The sequence below is a fragment of the Moschus berezovskii genome, chromosome 11 (genome assembly GCF_049115385.1).
Source record: "Moschus berezovskii isolate FMDL1 chromosome 11, NW_MosBer_1.0, whole genome shotgun sequence".
NCBI classification, from domain to species: domain Eukaryota; kingdom Metazoa; phylum Chordata; class Mammalia; order Artiodactyla; family Moschidae; genus Moschus; species Moschus berezovskii.
This window is the reverse complement of record NC_142470.1, coordinates 93,721,070-93,742,964: the sequence shown is the minus strand read 5'-3', so window position 1 is coordinate 93,742,964 and position 21,895 is coordinate 93,721,070. Positions and strand designations below refer to the sequence as shown.

Here is a 21,895-nt window from a genome sequence, read left to right as displayed (position 1 = left end):
CCCAGGGACGGGGGAGCCTGGTGGGCTTCCGTCTATGGGGTCACACAGAGTCGGACACGACTGAAGTGACTTAGCAGCAGCAGCAGCAGCATGTATATGTCAATCCCAATCTCTATTTATCCCTCCCTGCCCTTACCCTCTGGTAACGATAAGTTTGTTTTCTTCATCTGTAACTCAATTTCCATTTTTCCTCCCCTCAAGTTGTCTGATTTTTTTTCTTGCTCTCTAGCTTCACATCACAGGTTCTTGCTCTTTTCTGTGCTTTTTAACTAAAAGACCTGCTTTAATATTTGTTTTACTGAAGTTTTGTGGATAGTGAACTCTCTCAGCTTAGTGTCTGAAAATACCCTCACCCTTACTTGGCTGGTCAGCGGAATATAGAGTAGATGAAAGTTAACATTGTTTTTTCCTTCAGCATTTTGAGCACACTCAGTTGCCTGCTGACCTTTGTTATTTTTATGAGAAGTCTGCTCTCATCCTCACAGTTCCTTGTAAAAAATGTTTATCCATTTATAATCTTAGGACTGTATATTTTCTGTTTGTAGAAATTCTTCTCCATTCTCCTTTTTCCTGTTTGAAGTGAGTGATACATACTTGGGCTTCCCTGGTGGCTCAGAGGTTAAAGCGTCTGCCTCCAATGCGGGAGACCCAGGTTCAATCCCTGGGTCGGGAAGATCCCTGGAGAAGGAAATGGTAACGCACTCCAGTATTGTTGCCTGGAGAATCCCATGGACGGATAAGCCTGGTAGGCTACAGTCCACGGGGTCGCAAAGAGTCGGACACGACTGAGTGACAGAATGGAACGGAAACATACTTATCACCCTAGACAGATCTTGCTTTATTCACACGTTGGCTATTAATTGTTGTCATTCTCTTTTCTGGATTGATTTCCTGGTTTTTCCTATAGGGTCATTATCCTTTAGTTCCTTGAACAAATGGTACAGAATTTTACATTTATTTATTGGAAGAGAACCCTTGGTTATTTTACTGTACTTTAAATTTTTTTTTTTTTTTCACTGCACCATGTGGCATATGGGATCTTAGTTTCCCAATCAGGGATTAAACCCATGCCCCCTACACTGGAAGCAAGTTCCCTTCTTTGGAGTTTCCTTAAGCCATATTAAGGGATATTATGACAAAGCAACGATAAGGCTTTTGTCTTTAAGGTAGTCTTTTCTCTAGGCTACTCTAATTTGCTGACTGATTTAACAGTGAACATTGCTGTTGATAAAGTGATGTTTGTTATATAGTATATGAAAATATTATTTAGAAGCAGGGAGATTTGAACATTTAAAGTGTATAATTTATGTAGACTTAATAGAAAATATCTTACACTTGTTTATTTGTATGTGCATGCATGCGTGCACAGTCATGTCTGACTCTTTACCACCCTCGGACTGTAGCTTGCTAGGGTCCTTTGACCATAGGATTCTCTAGTCAGGAATACTGAATGAGTAGTCTTCCCGACCCAGGGAACGAACCCACCTCTCCTGTGCCTCCTCGCGTTGGCAGGTGGATTCTTTACCACTGAGCCACCTAGTAACATAGATACAGCACGAAATACTTGGCATATTAACCACATCTTTATACTCTTTAAAATTACCTTTTAAAACTCTTCTGGTGGCACAGATTGGATTTTCATACTGTTTTGTAGTCTTAAAAGTCTGGAATGATGTGCTGTTTGTCCCCCCACCCCACCCCCATACAGCCTATCCCTAGTGCCTTACTACATTTTGTTTCTTTAATTTTTGGCAGCTTTTAAATAAAACAAAAAATAAAAAATTTTTGGCAGCTTTATTTTCTTGGTACCTTTTTTGTATCCTCCTCCTGCCCCCACAAATAGTTATTTATTTTTATAACAAATATGTATTTCTTAAAAGAAAATTAAACACCAAGAAAGGGAAAAGGCTAAATACTCATAATCTTGTCCACACCCAGTTTTTAACAATCATTATGAACACTTTAGTATATATTCTGAATGAAGTTTTATTTTCAGATGAGATACTGCTGAAATAAAAATAATAGCTTTCAAATTTGTACTGGTCCATAAATTAACTTTTATAACATTTAGCCACAATTTTCTGACCATGATGGCTTTATTTCTTCCTTGATAGAAAGTGGAGCTGTTCCAAAAAGAAAAGATCCGTTAACACATGCTAGTAATTCACTGCCTCGTTCAAAAACAGTTATGAAAACTGGACCCACAGGTCTTTCAGGCCACCATAGAGCACCTAGTTGCAGCGGTTTATCCATGGTTTCTGGAGTGAGACAAGGACCTGGTTCTGCAGCTGCCGCTCATAAGGTATTTTGAGACCGTAACTTCAGTTTCTGTGTTGTTGCAAACAAAATTTTGAACATGATAATGCTTGCTTAAATTTATTATAAGTACTTTGTAATACCTTAAGAGAACTGATAAGTTTCCACAAGTTGAATGATTTCTTTTCTTTTTTTAAAATTTAGATTTATAAAAATCTAAGTAGGGACTTCCCTGGTGGTCCAGTGGCTGAAACTCTGCACTGCCGAGCCAGGGGACCTAGGTTCGATCCCTGGTTAGGGATCTAGCTCCTGCATGCTACAGCTAAAAGATACTACATGCTGCAGTGAAAACCCAGTACTGCCAACTAGTAAATAAATACAATTTTTTAAAATAGAATAAAAAATAAAATCTAAGTAGAAGAGGCAACTTGCTGCTAAAAAGCAAATCTTTTTTTTTTTCTCAATTGTCTTTGAAGGAATCTTTCCAACTAGGTGTTTTTAACAGTAAGTTTCTTTACCCAGTCTGTTTTATGTACTCTTTACCCAGTCTTTTTTTCCCTAATTTTATTTTATTTCTTTCTTTGGCTATGCCATGAAGTGTGGCTTACCATATTAGTTCCCAAACCAGGAACTGAACCCAGGCCTTCAGCAGTGAAAGCAGGGAGTTCCAAGCACTAGACCGCCAGGAAATTCCCTATAGGTCATTTTAAATTTGTTATTTGTATAATTATGTAAATGTCCATAAATGTTTTATAACATTAAACACACATAGAGTTTTGTTATAATTCTAACAAGAATCAAAATTATGTGAGTGTGTTGTCATAGAGCCTTTTTATTTCATAGTAAGTAAATCTCTCTGGATAAAATCTTCTATAAACCCACTTCATGCCAAATGTAGTTCTATACAGTTTGGGGATTTTTATATCCATTTTTTGCTACTTTTATTCCTTTAATTCTGTGAACATTAAAGTTAACTCACATGTGAAAATTGCAAACATTATGTTGTGTTTTCACATCAAAATTTTGTGTCCTTCCAAGAGTACACCAAAAACAAATAGAACAAATAAGCCTTCTACCCCTACAACTGCTGCTCGTAAAAAGAAAGACTTGAAGAATTTTAGGAATGTGGACAGCAACCTTGCTAACCTTATAATGAATGAAATCGTGGACAAGTAAGTATTGTCATCTAAAGCATTTTATGGCGTTTAAACATTTTTTATTGGCAAAATATATCATTAGTAAAATGGATAATAAATATCTTGTCTATTTTACATATTTAATTTTTATGATGGTTTTCAATTACTGTAAATGAGAAAGCCATTGCTTTACTGATTTAACTATAGTTTCACTTTTAGTTAACATAATAATGGCTACATTATTATGTAGCTTAGACTTAATATTATAATAACTGAAGACTTAATATTATAATAACTGAAGAATATTTGTGTGTGTAGTTAACTGAGATTCTGTTTCTTAGTGGAACAGCTGTTAAATTTGATGATATAGCTGGTCAAGAGCTGGCAAAACAAGCATTGCAAGAAATTGTTATTCTTCCTTCTCTGAGACCTGAGGTAAGGACTTTATATTCTCATTTTCTTATAGCATCATCCATTACTGAATCCATAGTATCAAAATAAATGAGCTACACTAGAACAGTAGATTTGATTTTTTTTTTTTAAAGGAAAAATCATTAGCAATTGATGTTGACTGTATTGGAGAGGAGATTGACTATAATGGTAACTAATTCCCAATCCGTTTGTAATTAAGTTTATAGGAAAAATAGGTAACAGGCAATAATTTTATATTACGGTAAGAGAGATTTAAAATTAAGAGACAGAAATCATGCTGGAGAAAAGAGAAATTAAGATAAGATTATTTAAAAGAATTATTTTGAAGATATTAAGTGATCTAAGTAAGTAAAGAGCTGATAAGTGATGGGTAGGGGCCTAACCTTCCATCCCATAATTTTTTAACTCACTGAAGAAGTTAGGTAATCTTGCAGTTGATAATACATATTTAATTTTCCATATTTGGTATTGTTTTTGATTTTCACAATTCACAGATTTCATATTTGATGCTGTTCTGAAAAAATTGCAAAAAATAAATCTGAGGATCCAATCTGGGTCAGCTGTTTCTCTTGCTCCTGAGCTTTCAAGCCTTTGTGGACTTGTTTACAAATTCTAGTGAACATAGATGTTATATGGCACATTACTGTGAATACACTCTTAAACGAACGTGTGAAGGTTGTGTGGCCCTGCTTTTCTGGTCTCTGTCATTCTCATACTACCTTCATGGTGTTTGTAACTTGTGAGTACAACTATACTGAAATTTACTATTCGTTGATTCTACTTTCTTTTACCTCTTGCTTATTCTAAGAAGCAGTGTGCAGGAAATCACTGGTTTAATATACTAATTGAATATTCTTAATACTCAATAAAATAAGAGAATTATTAAGGTGGAAAACATTTGTCTTTATAGTAGCCAAATTTGTCTCTTGTACCACCTCAGGCCACACTTTGAGGAAACATATGATGATTTGTATTGGGGGCTAACTTTTTCCCTGGGGTTATATATAAGGGTAGTAAATGCAGCAGACTGAGTATTGACCAAAAAATGCTTATTGAAAGGATTCATGCAACCATAGACCTGAAAAGGATCTTAGCAGTCATTTAGTCCATTTGTTGCCAGATAAACTAGTCCTAAGACCTAAATTTCTTTCTCTACAGTTTAGTTAAGTGGTGGATCAGTCTCAAGTATGGGCTTTATTATTAATGATGTGCTTCTTAGGGTACAAAAATATATCTAAAATTGTAAAGGTAGTAAGGAAGTATCTGGACTGTGTTAGAAGTCCAGTGTCTGCTCTATGCATAACTTTAAGGAGGACATCTAAAGTGGAGAGTAAGGTCAAACAGTATATGAATATACATTTAGGAATATTTCCATGGTAGGGCCATACTATTTGAAAAAAGTGGAATATCAAAGTTGAATAACCTAGGCTTGGGCAGGACAGAAGCCTTAGTAAATGTACTAAATTGGAGCTTAAGGAGAAACAGCATCTGAAGTAGAGCCAGATCTCAGGATTTGGATCATTTGTCTCTTTATCTCTGCACCTGCCAATTTGAACATTTTTATAATTCCTGTTAAGATTCCCAAGAAACAGAATATGATTGTCCTAGCTCATCTTTTCACAGTAGACTGTAAAATGGATCATGGATCAGAGTTTATTTCGTAAAGCACCTTTATTGTGCAACAGATCAGCTTTATTCTTAATTCTCCACAGTGGAGAGCTTGCATGGATCACAATGGAGACATTGTTAGGTTAGATGGAAAGCTGGGTATGACAGACATCATGATGAATTAATTCATTTTTTTACAGTGCTAGAATTTTTATTTCATCTTAAAAACACAGAATCATAATTAAGTTTTGTTTTTGTTCAGTCACTCAGTCATGTCTGACTCTTTTTGACGCCGTGGACTACAGCATGCCAGGCTTCCCTGTCCTTCACCATCTTCCGGAGTTTGTTCAAACTCATGTCCATTGAGTTGGTGATGCTGTCCAACCATCTCATCCTCTGTCATCCCCTACTCCTCCTGCCTTCAATCTTTCCCAGCATCAGGGTCTTTTCCAATGAGTCAGTTCTTCACATCTGGTGGCCAGAGTGCTGGAGCTTCAGCATCAGTCCTTCCCATGAATATTCAGGATTGATTTCCTTTAGGACTGATTAGTTTGATCTGCTTGCAGTCCAAGGGACTCTCAAGAGTCTTCTCCAACACCACAGTTCAAAAGCATCAATTTTTCGGTGCTCAACCTTATTTATGGTCCAGTTCTTACATCCATATACTGGAAAAACCGTAGCCTTGACTATACAGACTGTTGTTGACAAAGTAATGTCTCTGCTTTTTAATATACTGTCTAGGTTTGTCATAGCGTTTCTTCCAAGGAGCAAGTGTCTTTTAATATCATGGCTGCAGTCACCATCTGCAGTGATTTTGGAGCCCAAGAAAATAAAGTCTGTTACTGTTTCCATGTTTCCCCATCTGTTTGCCATGAAGTGATGGGATCCGATGCCATGATCTTAGTTTTTAAATGTTGAGTTTGAAGCCAGCTTTTTCACTCTCCTCTTCCACCTTCATCAAGAGGCTCTTCAGTTCCTCTTCGCTTTCTGCTATTAGGGTGGTGTCATCTGCATATCTGAGGTTATTGATATTTCTCCCAGCAGTCTTGATTTTGACTTGTGCTTAACCTAGCCCGGGATTTCGCATGAAGTACTCTGCATATAAGTTAAATAAGCAGGGTGACAGTATACAGTCTTGACCTACTCCTTCCCCAGTTTGAACCAGTCCATTGTTCCATTCCAGTTCTAACTGTTGCTTCTTGACCTGCATACAGATTTCTCAGGAGGTAGGTTAAGGTCGTTTGGTATTCCCATCTCATTCAGAATCTTCCACAATTTTTTGTGATCCACACAAAAGGCTTTAGCATAGTCAGTGAAGCAAAAGTAGATGTTTTTCTGGAATAGCCTAGCTTTTTCTATGGTCTAATGGATGTTGGCAATTAGATCTCCAGTTCCTCTGCATTTTCTAAATCCAGCTGTATATCTGGAATTTCTTGGTTCACATACTGTTGAAACCTAGCTTGAAGGATTTTTGAGCATTAACTCGCTATCATATGAAGTGAGTGCAATAGTGAACATTCTTTGGCATTGCCCTTTGGAGTTGGAATGAACACTGACCTTTTCCAGTCCTGTGGCCACTGCTGAATTTTCCATATTTGCTGGACTATTGAGTGCAGCATTTTAACAGCATCATCTTTTAGGATTTGAAATAGCTCAACTGGAATTCTATCACCTCCACTAAGTTTGTTCTTAGTGATGCTTCCTAAGGTCCACTTGACTTCACGATGTAACTGCATTCAGATGGATATATCTTTCCTTTTCTTCTTTTCCTTTCGCTTCTTTTCTCAGCTATTTGTAAGGCCTTCTCAACAACAATAATTAAGTTACTGAACACGAAAAGTGGCTTGAAGGAGATAAATAATATTAAAAATAAATTCTTGAGTTAATTTATTCTCAGAATTACTTAAAGCAAATAAGCAAATACTTTAACCTTTGTTCATTTGAGATGGTTTTCAGTAGTTAAATGTATAAGCAAACATTATCCATAATAATGAAGTATTATTCAGCACTAAAAAGAAATGAGCTATCAAGCCGTGAAAATACACAGAGGAACATTAAGTACATATTGCTAAGTCAAAGAAGACAATCTTAAAAGTCTAATACTGTATGATTCCAACTAGAATAACTATGGAGACAGTAAAAAGATCAGTGGTTGCCATGCATTTGTGGGGAGGACAGGAAGGTTAAATAGACGGTGGAGAAGGCAGTTTTTAGGGTAGTGAAACTGTTCTACATGAAACTAATGGTAAATATTTGACACAAATAGTAGACCTTAATGTAAACTATGAACTTTCGTTAATAATAATATATCAGTATTCATCTTCTGTATTAAATGTACCATACCAATGCAAGATGTTAATAATAGGGGAGGTGGGGGAGGTGAGGAGTTACATGGAAACTATTCTTGCCATTAAGTTTACTGTAAACCTGAACCCATGCAAATAAAAATTTGTCTCTAAGTTGAATATCAGTTACTTCATATGGTTCACCTTAAAAGTACATACACTTTCACTGTTCAGTAAAATGTTATAAGTTGAGTCTTCACCCTTCATGCCTGCCGTGCCTGGTGTCCTTGAGTTTGGAAACTGTGGTTTAATGTCTCTAGAGAAGAAAACATCTGCCTCCTTTTGTTGTGGAAGAGCAGTACATGCTGCATGTGCTCGGTCAGGGCAGGAGCGTGGTTTCCGCTGTTCCTCACACAGACTTTGAATCAGTCCCCTGTTTTTAGCCGACTGCCTTACTAGTGCTTTCTCCCCTACCTGATTCCTCCAATTCCAGAGCTTTTCCAGGTTTTTTTGTTCATGTCAGCTTGCTCCTGGTATCTAGGTATCCCTTCACAAACAGGCGCTTAGTTTTAGCTCCCTCAACTCCATTAAATAATTTACCACACTTAATCAATTCACCATCTACAAAAATTTGTGTCCTCTGTTGTTTCCTTTTGTATTTTTTTGTTGTTGTTTTGAAGATTTCTTTTTTTATTCATTTACTGTTATCTTGGTGAGATTTCTAAAAGAAGTGGAGGAACAGTCTTTGTTCAGTATGTCTTGTTTAATCAGCCTGCTTTCAGTTTTTTAAATGTATTTTTTTAAATGTTTTTAATTTTTATTTTGGCTGTACTGGGTCTTCACTGCTGCACGAGGGGGCTTTCTTTTGTTGTAGTGAGTTTTAGTGAGCGGGGACTGCTTTCTGTTGTGGGGCATGGGCATCTCATTGTGGCGGCTTCTCTTATTGTGGAGCACGGGCTCCAGGGCACACAGGGTTCAGTAGTTGTGATTCACGGGCATTGCCTCACAGCCTGTGGTGTCTTCCCAGACCTGGGTCTGAACCTGTGTCCCCTGCATTGGCAGGCAGATTCTTAACTACCTGACCGCCAGGGAAGCTCAGTTGCTTTCAATTTGATCAATAAGAATTTTGGTTTTATTTCACTTTGTTTTCTTCTGTTTTGGGTAATTATAGTAATTTATTGATTGTATGTTCTCTTTAGAGCTCTGGGCAGCTCTCTTTTGGAGGATGCTACTGATAACAAATAATACTCAAATTGTCTAGAAAAAGTGTCTCCAGAGTCACAGTTGTGAACTAAAGTATGTATTTTTAAGTTGTTCACAGGGCTTAGGGCTCCTGCCAGAGGATTGTTACTCTTTGGTCCACCTGGAAATGGGAAAACAATGCTGGTAAGAATTCCTTTTAAATTGGCAAGTTCTATTGCGATATTAAGGGTATAATATGAATAAAAGAAACATTTAATTGTCACTGAGTCTGTTATTTATGATTTGCCTTTTGTTGTTATATACTTTCTCCCTTCCCTCTTCCTCCCCTCCCTCCACACTGCACACCTTGTGGGATCTTAGTTTTCAGATCAGGGATTGAATCCAGGGTCATGGCAGTGAAAGCACTAAGTACTAACCACTGGACCACCAGGGAACTCCCAGGTTTTAAGCTAGTCTTTAATGATGAAGATAGGTGAAAAACCATATATGTTACCTCCAGTATTAGTTTGATGCTGGGAACAGTATATTTTCATTGTTTTCCCAAGTTAAATATTAAAATTTGGTCCTAGAAGAGCTTACCTTACTATATTGATTATCTTTCTAATCTCTGATTTTTTTTTCACTATTTTAGCAGGTTTATTTAAATAAAATAATCAGCCTTATACAGATTTCTTCCCTTCTTTTTTTCTAATTGAGGCATAACTGACATACAACATTGTTTTTTTCTATATCGTTTTGCCAGAAGTTTTTGCTAGGATCTGAATACCTCTTTTCCTGCATGACTCTGCTACAGGGAAAACTAAATAGGGAAAGAGTAACTTTTTCCTTTACTGTTTATCTTTCTCTAACCAGTTATCTTCTATAACTGGGAAGAGAATAACACACCCTTCTTTTTTTTTCAACCTGTCCCTTTGACATCTCCCTTAGAGAAAAAGAGAGTGAGAAGAAGCACAGCTCCTCCTGCACCTTTTCCTCATTGCTGAAAAGGAAATACATTGATTGCTATTTGTTGGAAATTGTGTCATACCTTATGTTTTTAGGAAATGTTTTCTAGAAATTAAGTTGACCACATGTGGTTATCTTTTTAAAGTAATTGAGCTAATATATTTACCCTTCTGATTTTTAAAGGCTAAAGCAGTAGCTGCAGAATCTAATGCAACCTTCTTTAATATAAGTGCTGCAAGTTTAACTTCAAAATATGTGAGTGTTCTTTTTCCAGTATTGTCATGCTTTAAGTTACTGTCTAAATGTTAGTGTGTTAAGAATAAATGGCAATAACATTACACAAAGATGTTTTTCTATGAGTTTTATATCTATTACTTACATACTATTTAAATATCTTACTTTTTACTCTTCAAAGTAGAAAGTTATGTGCATTTGTTAGGCTCATTTAAAAGTGAAGTTTTTCTGTGAGATTTGTTTGTTAGGGTTGTGTATTAAAGTACCATAGACTAGCTGGCTTGAACAATAGAAATTTGGAGGCTAGAAGTACAAGATCAGGTACTGGCAGAGGTCTCAGTTTTGTAAAGTAATTAAAAGTAACTATACAGTGATACTTTTCCTGGTTAGATTTTGCTTCCTGTGTGAAATTTTACAAGTAAAACTGTTGTTACAGTAGGCTACCTGTATTGGCCTACAACAGGGAACACTGTCCTGGAAGTTAGGAGGTAGGGATGCCAGCCTAACTTACATATGGAACTGGCCTTAAGAAAGTACCACTTTAAGTTTTACTTCCTTTATAAGATTTTTTTTTTAATGTATTTACTTATTTTTGGCTAGGCTGGGTCTTCATTGCCACACGCGGGCTTTCTCTAGTTGTGGCGAGCAGGGACTGCTCTCCTGTTGCGATGCACAAGCTCTTCATTGTGGTGGCTTCTCTTGTTGCGGAGCACGGGCTCAGTAGTTGTGTCCCTCAGGCTTAGTTGTCCCCGCAGCATGTGGAATCTCCCAGATGAGGGTTTGAACCCAGGTTCCCTGCATTGACAGGTGGACTCAACCACTGGATCACCAGGGAAATCTGACAGGGTTGATGTCATAAGAGGTGATCTCTCGCGGTTCCTTCTGGCTCTGAGAATATTTGTTTTGCAGATTCTAAATCTGAGGCTTTTCCTTTTTTTTTTTTAATTTAATTTTCAATAAAAAGAATAGATGCCACCTAGAGGACAAAGTCAGAGAAGGCAATGGCAAGCCACTCCAGTACTCTTGCCTAGAAAATCCCATGGATGGAGGAGCCTGGTAGGCTGCAGTCCGTGGGGTCGCTAAGGGTCAGACACGACTGAGCGACTTTACTTTCACTTTTCACTTTAACACATTGGAGAAGGAAATGGCACCCCACTCCAGTGTTCTTGCCTGGAGAATCCCAGGGAAGTGGGGGCCTGGTGGGCTTCCGTCTATGGGGTCACACAGAGTCAGACACGACTGAAGTGACTTAGCAGCAGAAGCAGCAGCAGAGGACAAAGTAGTTTTTGTAGTAGATTACTGCAAACCTCATGACCCTTTCACAGCCTAGACACTTTGGTGCATAGAATGGCTTTAGTATAGTGTTCAAGCCCCTGATAATGTCTTAAGGAGTGTTCATAGACCACCTGGGCTACCTGGAAATATGCTTTGACATTTATTCACAGTGATGTTTGTCAGTGAGAATGGATTTTCAGGATTTTTTAGTAGAGCAAGTTTTGCTTAGGAGAGCACATTCCAACTTACGTGCTTCTATAAATACACCCCGCAGCCTACAGCTTACGGAATATTGCTGCATCCCTCTGTCCTCTGATGGTCCCTCTTCTCAGTAGTTAACACCCCAATAGTTACTCCAATCTCAAGTCTTAGGAATGCATAGTGAAGAACACAGAGATATATTTTGTTTTTTTTTAGAAGTGCTCACCAGATTCTCTTAAATAACAAATAAGTAGTCTATTTACTAATCTTACAAGGAACAATCGATAACCCCCCTCACCCCTGTTCTTTAAACCAAATCTTTGATTGCTGCAAAGAAGGGAAGTTAAATTCCTAGGTACTAGATTTTCAGTAGTGAAATTTAAAAAGCTGGAAGGAACAATCTTGCATTTTATGGGTTTAACAGTGTACCATGCCTTATTTTAGGTGGGAGAAGGAGAGAAATTAGTGAGAGCTCTTTTTGCCGTGGCTCGAGAACTTCAACCTTCCATAATTTTTATAGGTAAGAACATGTCTTCCAACAGCTTAGTTAAACATTTGTAAAGTTCCCTTCTCCAAATGTGAAGGAATGATAGGAAAGATTATTCAGAAGTAAAAAGTTTTATAAAATTTTTATTGAAGTATAGTTGCAGAAGTAAAAAGTTTTTAAAAGCACAAGGTTAAAGACTGTCCAACAAATTGAGTCGCATACATTATATTAATAACCTGAATAATAGGTTAATCTCAGGTAACTCATGTAGCTTGGCTTTTAATTAAAGTTTCATCCTTGTATTTCCTCTAGATGAAGTTGATAGTCTTTTGTGTGAAAGAAGAGAAGGAGAACATGATGCTAGCAGACGTCTAAAAACTGAATTTCTAATAGAATTTGATGGTGTACGTATTGATTATGATATTTTTATGTGGTAGATTTTAGTGTGTGTATTTTCCAGTTGAAATGCCCAAATTAGAAATAGATATCTTTATTGTGTTTTTCTTTGTTATTACTTTAATAACAGTATTGAAAAAAATTTTGACTTATAGGTACAGTCTGCTGGAGATGACAGAGTGCTTGTAATGGGTGCAACTAACAGGCCACAAGAGCTTGATGAAGCTGTTCTCAGGTAGGGAAATTTATGTGGAAATGCACACATTTATTACAGATGTATTTACTCCTTTATTCGTCTCAAGTATTTCTTATCTCTTTCGTTCTCAGTGTAAAGACTAAATTCATTGTTTTCCTCTCTGTATCCATCCTCTGGCCTCTTGTTAGTAAACGGAACTTTTGAGGACAGGACCAGCATGATATCAGGAAAACTATTTTTAACTTTATGGTTTTGAGCAAATTGCTTATTTTTTCTGGGTTGAATTAAAGTATCTTAAAACTCTGGTGGCTCAGAGGTTAACGCGTCTGCCTCCAATGCGGGAGGCCTGGGTTCGATCCCTGGGTCGGGAAGATCCCCTGGAGAAGGAAATGGTAACCCACTCCAGTATTCTTGCCTGGAGAATCCCATGGATGGGGAAGCCTGGTAGGCTACAGTCCACAGGGTCGCAAAGAGTCGGACACGACTGAGTGACTGAACAGAACAGAACAAAACTCCGAAACTGATTTTTATCCTGCTAACACAGTTCATGGGAGCTGCATTCTCTCTTCTCATGTGTTTGAGTAAATTTGTTCCCTTTCTACTGGGAGGACAGTTTGACTCCACATAAAATTCTTGAACCTCCCATTCTCCTCTTGAGGCATTTGTAACATTGCCTGTTGTTTCTAGGACCGGATGTCACAGTGTGAAAGTCTGAAGCCAGCCCGCTTTTATTCATATTTATGGGCTAACCCAGTAGGGTTAGCGTCTAATCTCTTTCTACTACTACTGTCATTTTTGTGACCTTTGTTTCTGTGGTGGTTTTTGTTTTCTGTTTTATTGCTTTCATGTTCTTTGCAGTCCCATTTTTCATCTTCTGTTGTGTTCCTTCTTTGAACCTTTCTATCTCATTGAGCTCTTATTTCTTAGGAGCCTTTTTTTTTTTGCATTAAATTATTTTCTTGGTCACAGTTTTTTAATTTGCTTTATGGCAAAATCCTCCTGTGCATGTTCTTCATTTTATCTATTTTATATTTATTGTATTTTTTTCCCCTCTTTTTTTGGTACTGTTTTTTAAAATCAGTCCTATGCTTTTGTCTGTTTTGCCTATTTTACTTGAATAAGGGGAGTTTTCTTGGAGAACCTAATTTTGAAAGGATGTTGTAGAAGAGTTAGAAAAGTAAGATAGCAAGGCAAATATCTTGAATTGTCCTATATACCCTGGACTGGTGGGCAGTCTCCCTGACTCACAACAAAGCCCCACCTGGTAAAGAAGTGTACGGGTATGTAAATAAGAGATTGGGTTGAGTTAGTCTTCTTCAACTGAAAAAGACTGGCCATTGCAAGACAGCTTGTCCTCTTGCCAGACTGACTGATATCTTCTTTTAAAGATGTTGTGTCTTTGAGTTTCTTTGTTCAGTCTCATCATCCTTGTCATTCCTTTGCTACTGACTAGGGTCACATGATCTGCAGAGCCAGGCCTCACATGCTTGTTTAAATGTGGGGAGGTTAGTTTTATTGCCCCTCAGAGTGTTCTCTGTTTCCTCTGGAAAGCTGCTCTGACCCGTGTCTGGAATTTGCAGTGGCGGGTCCTGTCTGTATTCACCTTTGTCAGTGTAGTTTTCACTGCCCTAGGCAGGCCTTCTTCATGCACTTTCATTCTATAAACGTTACCTCGTTTACTGGTGATGGACTGTACGTTTCTGTTTCTGTTGTTCTTGTTGGTTTTAGTTGTTTTCAGTTTCAAGGAGACAGCAGAGATCTGTTTCTTCTTATATCAGATATTTTGTTTTAAAGCATTATACTGTTAAAAAATACAGATACATAAATGGTTAATTTAATTCTAACAATACTAAGGATTTTTAAACATTAACTGGAATTTTTAAAAATTTTATTGGAGTACAGTTGATTTACAATGTTCTGTTAGGTTCAGGTGTAGTGGAGTGAGTCAGTTATACATATACATATGTCCACTCTTTTAGATTCTTTTCCCATATAGGTCATTGCAGAGTATTGGGTAGTCTTCCCTGTGGTATATACAGCAGATCCTTATTAGTTATCTATTTTATATATTTAACTAGAAAGTTTTAAAAGAGTGACTTTTTACATTGATAACTACTAAAATGTATTCAAATGCCTTGAGCACTGTACTTAAAGCTTTATTTTTGTTACTTGCTGTTTAAATTCAAAACTGTATTTCTGAGATTGCTTGAATCCTTTTTTTAGGCGTTTTACCAAACGGGTTTATGTGTCTTTGCCAAATGAGGAGGTATGTATCCATGTTTGAACTTTTTAATTTTAGGCAGAAACAAGACCTACCATTTAACATTATTAAGTCTTCTAGCACATGGTACAGCTACATTGGAAAGTTTGGCAGTTTCTTAAAAAGATAAACTTACTGTAAGACTCCATGGGCTTCCCAGGTGGCGCAGTGCTAAAGAATCTGCCTGCCAGTGCAAGAGACGCAGAAGACGCGGTTCAGTCTCTGGGTCAGGAAGATCCCCTGGAGGAGGAAATGGCAACCCACTCCAGTATTCTTGCCTGGAGAATCCTATGGACAGAGGAGCCTGGCAGGCTACAGTCCATAGCATTGCAAAGAGTCGGACACGACTTAGCAACTAAGCATGCATATAAGACTCCAAAGTTTTATTCATAAGATTCTACTGGAGAAACGAAAACATATCTCTAAAGACATGTACAAGAATTTTTACAACAGCATTACAAATAATAGCCAAGAACTGCAAATTTAGTCATCAGTTGGTGAATAGATAAACAAATGTGCTCATTCCTTTTATTGCTGAACGGTACCATGCCATTCCATATATGGTACTTTCACATACCATAATATGGATGGACCTCAAAAACATTTTATTAAGTGAGGGATGCCAGATGCAAAAGATTACCTATTATATGATTCCATTTATATGAAGTGTCTAAAAAGCTATTTCTGGAAACATAAAGTAGATAGTGGTTAGCTAAGGCTTTGGGTGGAAGTCAGAATTAATTGCAAACAGACACAGGTGAGCTTTTTGGAATGATAGAAATGTTCTAAAATTGGATTATGGTGATGGTTGCACAACTCTAATCTTATTAAAAGTCACTGAATTACACACTTAAAATGGGTGAGAGTCCATGTTATATGAATCCATACATTTAAATTGTGGTTTGTCTACCTCAGACCCTTAACATCCTTAGTGGTAGCAGCAACTATTTACTTAGTGCTTTATTTGGATTAGTTTTAACTCTTTTAGGAGCTTTCAAAACATTGTCATTTTAATAGATATGAGTGAGGCTGTAGGAGGTAGAGTGTTTTGTGTAAAATCACAGATCTCCTAAATGAGAGTTAGGATTTGAACCAAACGCCTGGATATTTCATTAAGCTAACTCTTAGGACTGATAATTCTTTAATATTTCTTTTCAGACACGACTACTTTTATTAAAAAATCTATTATGTAAACAAGGAAGCCCATTGACCCAAAAAGAACTAGCTCAACTTGCTAGGTGAGTGATTTGATTTCGTCTATCCTGCAGCTTTTCTTTATTTAAAGAAGTCTTTTTCTGTTTTGTTTAAAGTAAGCGCCTGTCTGAAACAAGTAATTTATCTGAAAGCTTGTTTCATTCTCTACTTCATCTTCTCACTTATCTCATTTTCTTATGTATGATACCTAAATTTCAGTTTCTAAATCCTCTGGAAGACATGACCTATTAGCTGTTTGCTACTGATGGTACTATATTTTTTTTATAAATTTAAGTTGTATTAAAATAATTTTTCAGATGTAAAACATTGCATATTTGCCACACCAACAGGTATTTTCACTTAAACATGTTCTTTTGGATTACACATAATTTTTTTTAAACTTTGACATCTTCAAGTTTCTTTTTATAAGTGGTATATTAAGTAGCAACTGAATATAGGAGATGCACTCATACATTTTTAGTCATTGGAAAAAACTCAGAAAGTAATTTAAAATATTCAGCAAGAATGTGAATAGCTAGTATTGTTAGTAAAAACTCTTGAGTTCCCAGATACCTATGAAAAAAGAACGAATTCAGTACTTCGAAATATTGAGAGCCTTCTTTGTTATTCCAGCAAAAAATCTGCTAATGATGTTTCTGCAATTATTTAACAGAGTACATGATAAGTAAATGTTTTCTTCATGTTATATTTTCCTCTTCCTCTTGATTTCCCTAGTTCTTAGTTCCCTTTAATAATCTCTTGGCTGCCCAGGAGTTGCCACTGTTGCATCCCATTCAGTTCAGTTCAGTTCAGTTCAGTCACTCAGTCGTGTCCGACTCTCCGCGACCCCATGATCCCATTCAGGTGTACCTCTTTTTGCCAATGTCTTCTACCCAGACCCTTCCTTCACCCTGTCTGTCCTGTAGGGTGTCCTACAGATGAAGAAGTCTTCCTTGATTGCCCCTCATTCCATCAAGGCAGTTCTTCGTCTAGATAGAGACTCATTGATCTATAGAGAAGTAATTGCAGTTATGTGTCAGTTGGCCAGCAATGGTTTATAGGTGTAACCTTTCCAGGGCACATATTTACAACTTAATGGAGTCTCCTGGAGATGCAGTATACCTTAATCCAAAGGAATGGTTCTACTTCCTAATGCCATACACAAAGATAAACTAAAAATGGATTAAAGACCTAAATCTAAGACCAGAAACTATAAAACTCTAAGAGGAAAACAGAGGCAGAACACTTGAAGACATAGTAAATCAAAACAAGATCCTCTATGACCCACCTCCTAGAGTAATGGAAATAAAAGCAAAAATAAACAAGTGGGACTTAATTAAATTTAAAAACTTTTGCATTGCAAAGGAAACTATAAACATGATGAAAAAAAAAGCCTCAAAATGGAAGAAAATAATAGCAAATGAAGCAACTGATTGCTATTTATTAACTATTAATTGCTAAGGATTAATTTCCAAAATATATAGGAAGCTCATACAACTCAATACCAGAAAAACAAACAACCCAATCAAAAAGTGGGGAAAAAACCCTTAACAGACATTCCTCCAAAGAAGACATACAGATGGCTAACAAACCCATAAAAAAACGCTCAACATCGCTCGTTATTAGAGAAATGGAAATCAAAACCACGGTGAGATACCACCTGACACCGGTCAGAATGGCCATCATCAAAAAGTCTATAAACAATAAATGCTGGAGAGGGTGTGGAGAAAAGGGAACCCTTTTGCACTGTTGGTGGGAATGTAAATTGATACAGCCACTATGGAAGATGGTATGGTGATTCGTTGAAAAGCTAGGAATAAAACCACCATATGGCCCAGCAATCCCACTCCTAGGCATTTACCCTGAGGAAACCGAAATTGAAAAAGACACATGTACTCCAATGTTCATTGCAGCGCTATTTACAGTAGCTAGAACATGGAAGCAAGCTAGATGTCCATCAACAGATGAATGGATAAAGAATCTATGGTACATATAATGGAATATTCAGTTCAGTTCAGTTGCTCAGTCGTGTCCGACTCTCCGCGACCCCATGAATCACAGCACGCCAGGCCTCCCTGTCCATCACCAGCTCCCGGAGTTCACTCAAACTCATGTCCATCGAGTCGGTGATGCCATCCAGCCATCTCATTCTCGGTCGTCCCCTTCTCCTCCCAACCCCAACCTTTCCCAGCATCAGAGTCTTTTCCAGTGAGTCAACTCGTCGCATGAGGTGGCCAAAGTATTGCAGTTTCAGCTTCAGCATCAGTCCTTCCAATGAACACCCAGGATTGAGCTCCCTTAGAATGGACTGGTTGGATCTCCTTGCAGTCCAAGGGACTCTCAAGAGTCTTCTCCAGCACCACAGTTCAAAAGCATCATTTCTTCGGCGATCAGCTTTCTTCACAGTCCAACTCTCACATCCATACATGACCATGGGAAAAACCATAGCCTTGACTAGACGGATCTTGGTTGGCAAAGTAATGTCTCTGCTTTTTAATATATTATCAAGGTTGGTCATAACTTTCCTTCCAAGGAGTAAGCGTCTTTTAATTTCATGGCTGCAGTCAGCATCCGCAGTGATTTTGGAGCCCAAAAAAATAAAGTCTGACACGGTTTCCACTGTTTTTCCATCTATTTCCCATGAAGTGATGGGACCAGATTCCATGATCTTCGTTTTCTGAATGTTGAGCTTCAAGCCAACCTTTTCACTCTCCTCTTTCACTTTCATCAAGAGGCTTTTGAGTTCCTCTTCACTTTCTGCCATAAAGGTGGTGTCATCTGCATATGTGAGGTTATTGATATTTCTCCCAGCATTACTCAGCCGTAAAAGGGGATGCATTTGGGTCAGTTCTAATGAAGTGGATGAACCTAGAGCCTAATATACAGAGTGAAGTAAGTCAGAGAAATACAAATATCACATACTAACATATATGGAATCTATAAAGATGGTACTGATGAGTTTATAGGGCCGCAGTGGAGAAACAGACATAGAGGACAGACTTATGGACATGGCGTGGGGGAGGAAGGAGAGGGTGAGATATATGGGGAGAGTAACATGGAAACTTACAATAACATATGTGGAAATAGAGAGCCAATGGGAATTTGCTGTATGACTCGGGGAATTTGAACAGGGGCTCTGTGACAATCTAGAGGGGTGGGATGGGGTGGGAGATGGGAGGGAGGTTCAAGAAGGAGGGGACATATGTATACCTATGGATAATTCACATTGATATTTGGCAGAGAGTAAAATTCTGTAAAGCAATTATCCTTCAATTAAAATAATTAAAAAATAAAAAGGGAATGGTTCTAATGTGAAAATTTGAGGCATTATAAGGAACCAGTAAGTTGTTTTTAGTGAGTGGGCCTTCTTGTGCCCTTAAAAATCAAATCACATAGCTGTCTGCTTGATGACAAGGGCAAAGTAGGGTTTTACCCTCTTATTTGGCGATTTTAAATCTGGAAAGGTAAAAATAACTTTCTCTTTCTTCCTTCTCGTTCTCAGAATGACCGATGGATACTCAGGCAGTGATCTAACAGCTTTGGCAAAGGATGCAGCACTGGGTCCTATCCGAGGTAGGAATTCCAAAGCTTGAGACATTTAGAACTGTTTAGTACACCATTCAGAAGTTTCAGTTCAGTTCAGTCGCTCAGTCGTGTCCGACTCTCCGCCATTCAGAAGTTTAAGAAGTCGTTAGTGAGAGGTCTTTTTTATTCATTGGAAAGCAGTAAAGCTGATCAGTGGAAAACTTGATTAAAACTTGCTACAGCATTTCTAGACTTACAGTTAAGGAACCTTTCTGAGAAAAGCTTTAGATTCATTGGCCACATATGCTCTGTAGCATATTCTGCTGCTGCTGTTGCTACTGCTTCTGCTGCTTCCTCTTCCTGCTCCTCCTTCCTCCTCCTCTTCCTTCTCCTCTTCCTCCTCCTTCCTCCCCCTCCCCTTTTTTCCCCCCACAACACAGAAAATGTGAAACAATTCTTAGCTCACAGACCATATAAAGACAGTCCATGGATCATTGTACCATGAACCTTGTTCTAGACAGCAGATTTTGCAACTTGATAGTAAATTAGCAGCAAAAAAAAACCCCTCAAGAATAAGAGAGCTTTTTTAAGCAAGTGAAAAAGAATAATAAGGGGAAAATGTTCTTACCTATTTTATGGTTCTTTTCACTTCAGTATTCTAATATCACTTGAAATTAATGTGTGTAAGGAAACTTAAATAAATAGATGTTTTTACTTTTATCATTATATGTTATCTTTTGAAAAATTGCAGCAAAGTATATCATTCATTCCTTTGTTTTGATTCAGGGTAATTTGTTGATTCTGAAATACCACATCTGTCATTTTTAGGTTCTGTTAAACTCAGGGTGATAATCACTTTAGAGTAGATGTTCTCAGCTACTTTTCCACAGGCAACATGGAAAGTGGATGGGTTATGCTCCCAGGTTTGCACTCAGATTACTGGCTATGCTGGCAAAATAGAACATGGAACATGCAACTTCAGAATATATCTCTCACAGTCAAACAGACTACTGGTTAAGAACTGCTGCTTTAGAGAGTAATAAATATAACCTTGAGAATATATTTGAAACTCTGGGTAAAGCATTTTAGTCAAGCTTTCATTATGCTGGAGGCATAACATCTTGTTCAGATACTGAACTCAGAAATATTAGCTAATGTATAAATCATTTGTATTTTGGGGCATATGTTAGCTATTATTCTGGAAAAAAAAAAGTTGTTGGCTTAAAACAACTAATGACTTTTGTAAAGAAGTTGCATTATTTTAAGTTTACTTTCAGATTTATAGATTCTAGTGTTCTTGAGCAATACATGAAGAAACCAATGCCTTCCTAAGAAAGAATGTTAGTCTAAGCATTTATAAATTGTATGTGCTCTTATTATTAATCTGTTTTTCTCTTCATATAATGATTTATATTGAACATAAACTTTTAGATTATTGAACTTTGTTAAACTTGGAAGTCTTTTTTTTTCTCTAAGTGGCTCATTTTTATATTTTACAGAACTGAAACCAGAACAAGTGAAGAATATGTCTGCCAGTGAGGTAAACTGTTTTATAATTATCTTTCTTTTGTCCTGTCCTGTAGATTGTAAAACATATCTTTTGTCTGGATTTTTCCAGTTTGATTAGAAACCGGAAAAAATTGCTTCATTTCAAAATATGGAGGACTGTCAAATGACAGTCTCCTTTGGTGTCCTTTGGTAATGCACAAAATATACATAATCATTAAATCATTTTCTGTCAAATCATTATATAAATTCTAAACAAAACAAACTTACAGGCAACTTGAGAATTTTATACATTGTAAAGATGGCTTGTAACAGGTTAACCCCTTGATGTTCTATTCTTTTAGTTTTTTATAGTGTTTGTTTTCTTTCTTATAAAAACAGTACAGTTTCCATTGTAACATAATTTGTTACATCTTAAAAATATGGTAGGTCCCCTTAAGAGATGCTGAAGCATTGCCTTTGAAAAAAATTGCCTGCAAAATATAGAATTGGATATGCAGAATGATCATAAATATGTAATCAGACATTTTAAATCAGATTTAAATTATGTAACTTATCTCTCAGAGCTCAGATAGTGCCTGAGACATTCCTAACCAAAGAGACTTCATTTTTGGCATAGAATAGAGAACAGAACTCCACTGGAATTTGAGTGTGAACTCCAAAAAGGAAAAAACCAACAAAAACCCCCAGAAACATGGGCTGGAGGATGGCAAGGGGTTTGCACATTGCAGAGTCTCCTGTCCAGATATTAATAGT

At 37.2% G+C, this 21,895-nt stretch overlaps 1 protein-coding gene across 3 annotated transcripts in view; it reads left to right on the top strand.

Annotated features, from left to right (window-relative positions):
* The window catches only part of SPAST (spastin), a 55,639-nt gene that overhangs the window by 25,726 nt on the left and 8,018 nt on the right, over nucleotides 1–21,895 (top strand). For all 3 annotated transcript variants that reach the window (XM_055399338.2, XM_055399336.2, XM_055399339.2), the window contains 12 exons: nucleotides 2,115–2,302; nucleotides 3,295–3,428; nucleotides 3,734–3,827; nucleotides 9,029–9,103; nucleotides 10,049–10,120; nucleotides 12,020–12,095; nucleotides 12,375–12,466; nucleotides 12,614–12,693; nucleotides 14,878–14,920; nucleotides 16,073–16,152; nucleotides 19,611–19,681; nucleotides 21,133–21,173. In XM_055399338.2, the coding sequence (XP_055255313.2) occupies nucleotides 2,115–2,302; nucleotides 3,295–3,428; nucleotides 3,734–3,827; nucleotides 9,029–9,103; nucleotides 10,049–10,120; nucleotides 12,020–12,095; nucleotides 12,375–12,466; nucleotides 12,614–12,693; nucleotides 14,878–14,920; nucleotides 16,073–16,152; nucleotides 19,611–19,681; nucleotides 21,133–21,173 (1,046 nt within the window). The remainder of the gene's footprint in view (nucleotides 1–2,114; nucleotides 2,303–3,294; nucleotides 3,429–3,733; nucleotides 3,828–9,028; nucleotides 9,104–10,048; nucleotides 10,121–12,019; nucleotides 12,096–12,374; nucleotides 12,467–12,613; nucleotides 12,694–14,877; nucleotides 14,921–16,072; nucleotides 16,153–19,610; nucleotides 19,682–21,132; nucleotides 21,174–21,895) is intronic.